Raw genomic sequence first — 5,013 nt, 5'->3', positions numbered from 1 at the left:
CCTCTCCCAGGGCAGAGCCCCCAGCCCGGCCCGGCCCCTGCCCCGGGGGGCCCCGCTCGGAGGGAAGGTGAGAGAGAACCGCCCCCCCGGCACCCTCGGGCTGCAGGGGGCGGAGGCTAAAGAGGTGCCGGGGGTGAGGGCAGGCGGGGGAGCGGGGTGGGAGCAGGAGGCGGGTGCGGGGCTGCGGGGGGCAGGCTGAGATGGGGGCGGGGCGCACTGAAGGGAAGATGGGGCGATGCGGGGGGATCGGGGCCATTGTGGGCCTGAGGGGAGCGAGGCTGGAATGGGGGAAGATGTGAGAGGGGGGCACTGCGAGGGAAGGGGAATGTGGGGAGGCGGAAGGGGGACAGCCCCCCCCCTGCTCCCAGTGTGTGTTATTGTCAGACACCCCCGTGCTGGCGGGGTCTGTGTCTCATGAGTTTTGGGGTCTGCCCGGGGCCCTGGTCTGATTTCTGGGCAGGATTCACATCTCAGCCCCACCGGAGTCACTGCTGCTTTGGGCAGGCAGGGAGTGTGGATGGGCCACTGGGCTCAGCCTCTGCCTGTCTGTCCCTGGGGGCTGCTGCAGGAGTCCAGGGCAGCTCGTTCTTCAGGTGATGCCACCAGAGGGCTCTGGCTGTTCCTCAGGGAGAGGAGTTTACAGGGCAGTGCGGGGAAATCCCCCAACGTGGCCCCTTTAGTTCTGCTCTTTTTCTAGCATTTGGCTCAGAGATACTGTTACTGGGAGGGTCTGAAGAGTCTGGGGGGAATTCGGGGGGTGTCCCTGTCCCCGGCTCAGAGCTCTGCTTCCCGTATCACCCTGTGGCTGGCAGGAGTGTGGGAAATGAGAAGACCCTGCCCTGCTCCGTGTGCTGGGGGGACAAGGAGCTCTCACCTTCTCCCACCCCCTGAAGCCTCCTGGCTGCTCTGAGCAGGGTGGGGGTGGGATTCTGCAACTGTGGCCCTCCCAGAGCTTCCATTTCTTTATCCTTCCTCCCACGTGACTATTGGGATTGTGGCTCGAGCAGCAGGTAATGACCGGGGCCTTTTGTTGTTTCAGATGCCAGTGACCTTCGAGGAGGTGGCTGTGTATTTCACCCAGGAGCAGGGGGCTCTGCTGCACCCCGCTCAGAGAGCCCTCTACAGGGACGTCATGCAGGAGAACTACGAGACAGTGACCTCGCTGGGTAAGGGATTCCTGTCCCCTCAGATACTAGAAGACGTGGGGGGTTTGTGTCTATATGTGGTCATGTTCTTCCCATGTCAGTTAAATCAGAGGTGAGTGGGTTCCATAATGCACAGCTGCCGTGTGAGAGAGACTTGCATCTCCGTGCCCCCTCCAGTGGGACATGGCTGTCAACACCCAAGGGACAAGCTAAACCATCCCCACCTCTCCAGCTTTCAAAGGGGCATTAATCGAGCATTGTCCTGTCTGTGTTGTTTCGAGGCTGCACACACAATCCCTATTCACTTCCCTCGTTGGGACTAGCTCCAGCCCTGGGGAGCGCACAGATCGTGGGAACGCCTAGTGAGGGTGTAGTAATAATTCAACTCACCTCCCCAGACAAATTCCTCTCTGCAAGGGGGCTCAGTGACCGTTTTCCCATCTTCTTGGATTCCACGTTCCTCCAGCAGAGCACAGGGACAGGTTCCGCTCACAGAATGTCCTTTCTGACAAATACTACACCAATGCTCCATGCACCCTGATCTGGTCTGATTTCACCCTCTGCACAGGATTCCCCCTAACCAAACCTGAACTGATTGTCCGGCTGGAACGAGGGGAAGAGCCTTGGTTGCCTGATCTCCAGGCCTGCGAGGAAAGAAGGCTTCCGAGATGCATCCATAGAGGTGAGGACTGACACAGAAACCATCTAGGGAATGAAGGAAAAAGCTGAGAATCCCCAAATATGGTGTGAATAAACACCCACAGTTCTTCCTCATCTCAGCCAGGACAGGGCTGCAGTCATCAGATATAGCTCATGCCATTCCACCCAGCCTCTTACCTGCAGGAGTTTGATTCCCAGTTTTCCTTCCCTGTGAGTGTTTGGGTGGGATGTGGAGGAGGAGTCCAATTGCTCAATCTTTGTGTTGGGTTTTCCCTCAGTACTATTCCTCTTTCTCCCCAGCACAATGACTTATGACTGGATTGTGTCTCTCCCAGCAGGTGCTGAGCGAGGGAGTGAGAATGAGGAGGGGAATCATCATGAGGAAGTTCCCGGGGAAGTGGAACCGCAGGGGACCTTTGTGGGAATTGCTGAAGGGAATTTTTCCCAGTGCTTCGAACCCAAAGAAGCCTGTGGAAATTGGCACAGGTCAGAGAGGCTGCTAGGAAACCACTCAGGGAAGAAAGTGGATGAATCTATTAACAGTGGGGGAGAAGAGGAGGATGCCAAGGAAGAGACACCCTGGCACTACCTTCAGTGTTCGAAAGGGTTCATTGTGAGATCACAGCTTGTGACTCATCAGACAATCCTTACTGGAGAGAAACCCCTTCAATGCTTGGACCGTGGGGAAAGCTTCAATAAGCTCTCAGATCTTAATAACCATGGGAGAGGCCACACTGGAGAAAAACCCTCTCAATCCCTCGAGTACGGGAAATGTTGCATTTCGAAGACACAAATAATTAGACATCAGTTAAGCCACAGTGGGGAGAGACCCCACAAGTGCTTGGACTGTGGGAAAAGTTTCCTAAGAAGGTCACACCTTGTTAAGCATCAGGCAGTCCACACAGGAGACAGACCCCACAAGTGCTTGGACTGTGGGAAATGTTTCACAGAGAGTTCAAACCTTGTTAAGCATCAGGCAATCCACACAGGAGAGAGACCCCACAATTGCTTGGACTGTGGGAAAAGTTTCATACGAAGGTCACATCTTATTCAACATCAGGCAATACACACAGGAGAGAGACCCCACAAGTGCTTGGACTGTGGGAAAAGTTTCATACGAAGGTCACACCTAGTTCGTCATCAGGCATTACACACGGGAGAGAGACCCCACAAGTGCTTGGACTGTGGGAAAAGTTTCATACGAAGGTCACACCTAGTTCGTCATCAGGCATTACACACGGGAGAGAGACCCCACAAGTGCTTGGACTGTGGGAAAAGTTTCATACAAAGGTCACATCTTATTCAACATCAGGCAATCCACACAGGAGAGAGACCCCACAAGTGCTTGCAGTGTGGGAAAGGTTACATACAAAGGTCAGAGCTTGTTCAACATCGGGCAATCCACACAAGAGAGATTCCAGAGGTGCTTGGACTGCGGGAAAAGTTTCATATAGGGGTCTGACCTCATTAAACATGGAAAGATCCACACAGGATTTAAACTTCTCTGGCACATGTCAACAAAAGATTAAGCAACTTGAATGTAATTCACTCAGATTCAACTTTTAGAGAGAGATTTTAAAAGTATGTCCACCTTAGTAAGCTAGAGTTTAACATGTAAATATGTTTTTTGAAAGACTTGAAAGAAGAGGGCAAGTCATGGCTGAGTAACTAATTGCCTTCTATGAGGAGATAAGTGGCTCTGTGGATGAGGGAAAAGCAGTGGATGTGTTATTCCTTGACTTTTGAGCTGTATAAGTAGGGGCATTGCCAGCAGATTGAGGGACGTGATCATTCCCCTCTATTCAACATTGGTGAGGCCTCCTCTGGAGTATTATGTCCAGTTTTGGGCCCCACACTGCAAGAGGGATGTGGAAAAATTGGAAAGAGTCCAGCAGAGGGCAGCAGAAATGATTAGGGGTTAGAGCACATGACTCATGAGGAGAGGCTGAGAGAACGGGGGTTTAGTCTACAGAAGTGAAGAAAGACGGGGGATTTGGTAGCTGCTTTCAACTACCTGAAAGGGTTCCAAAGAGGATGGATCTAGACTGTGCTCATTAGTACCAGCTGACAGAACAAGGAGTAATGATCTCAAATTGGGTGAGGAAAGTTTAGGTTGGGTATTAGAAAAATCTTTTTCACTAGGAGGGTGGTGAAGCACTGGAATGGGTTACGTAGAGAGGTGGTGGAATCTCCTTCCTTAGAGGTTTTTAAGGTCAGGCTTGACAAAGCCCTGGCTGGGATGATTTAGTTGGGGTTGGTCCTGCTTTGAGCAGGGGGTTGGAGTAGATACCTTCTGAGGTCCCTTCCAACCCTGATATTCTATGATTCTAAGAGGGGTAACTGTAGTAGTCTATGTTTAGCTATCCAAAGAGTTCCTGTATTCTGTTAAATCAGGGATCAATAATTCAGAGATTATACCTGTCAGCTGTGCCTCCTGCCTAGTTCTAGCTCAGTGTCATTGCATTCGCTCAGGGTAGGGGCTGAAGGATGGAGGGAATGTTTATAGCTGAAATCACCAAAATGTGTTTTGCGAGGTTAGTGTTAATCGGATCTGTTCCCCTCTCCTGCTCGGACATTTTCTGTGGGGATCCCGGAGACGGAAAGTAGCAGGTGTTACCATCTTGGCTACCAATCCCCACGGTGACTCTCTACACTAGCAATTCTCAAACTCTGGGAAGGGCCTCCCAATGCAGGCTCAGGAATGTGTCAAGGGAGGGGCGTGATCAGTGTGGGTTGTTTGTTTTTTAAAGAGCACTGGCTGTCGTCCCCAGGTGGCTGGGGCTCATGAAGGAGGAACAGGCCCATCTGGGAGGTGGGGATAAATGCTCAGGCTCTCAAACAGAGGTGGAGCAGCAGCACAGAAGTAGGTGTCAATGGGGTGATAAGTCTGCTTATTGAGGAACATCACTTTTCACATGGCCACCCTCACTTCTGTGCTGCTGTTGGAGGGCTTCAGAGCTGTGACCTTCACCAGCAATTGCTCTGCCATTACAGCTGGGTGGCGATATATGTGCTTGTGAGGGTGCGGGCGTAATGACCAAAGACACAAAGAATCTGGGGCGGTGAGTGGCTGATGAAACACATTTGAGAACCACTGGTCTACACTATTATGGTCACCACATTTACAAAATGATAAATCTTCTCCAAAGTATGTCCTGTGAGGTATCATAGGGAAAGTTATCGCCTGCTGAATATTGTTGTTCCATTA

At 51.9% G+C, this 5,013-nt stretch overlaps 1 protein-coding gene across 2 annotated transcripts; it reads left to right on the top strand.

Annotated features, from left to right (window-relative positions):
* Window positions 1–1,115: 1,115 nt before the first annotated feature.
* LOC120382908 (oocyte zinc finger protein XlCOF6.1-like) lies at window positions 1,116–3,583 on the top strand. 2 transcript variants are annotated; one of them, XM_039500387.1, is made up of 3 exons: window positions 1,116–1,166; window positions 1,714–1,827; window positions 2,144–3,583. In XM_039500387.1, exons 1-3 carry the CDS (start codon window positions 1,133–1,135, stop codon window positions 3,265–3,267), a joined length of 1,272 nt encoding a protein of 423 aa, XP_039356321.1. In that variant the 5' UTR covers window positions 1,116–1,132; the 3' UTR covers window positions 3,268–3,583. The 2 variants fall into 2 exon arrangements, with proteins under 2 accessions (XP_039356321.1, XP_039356320.1); XM_039500386.1 differs by having other exon boundaries at window positions 2,141–3,583.
* The last annotated feature ends 1,430 nt before the right edge of the window (window positions 3,584–5,013 follow it).

This window comes from Mauremys reevesii, linkage group 15 (genome assembly GCF_016161935.1).
Source record: "Mauremys reevesii isolate NIE-2019 linkage group 15, ASM1616193v1, whole genome shotgun sequence".
NCBI classification, from domain to species: domain Eukaryota; kingdom Metazoa; phylum Chordata; order Testudines; family Geoemydidae; genus Mauremys; species Mauremys reevesii.
The sequence above is the reverse complement of the archived record's forward strand: the minus strand, read 5'-3'. Positions and strand labels throughout refer to the sequence as shown.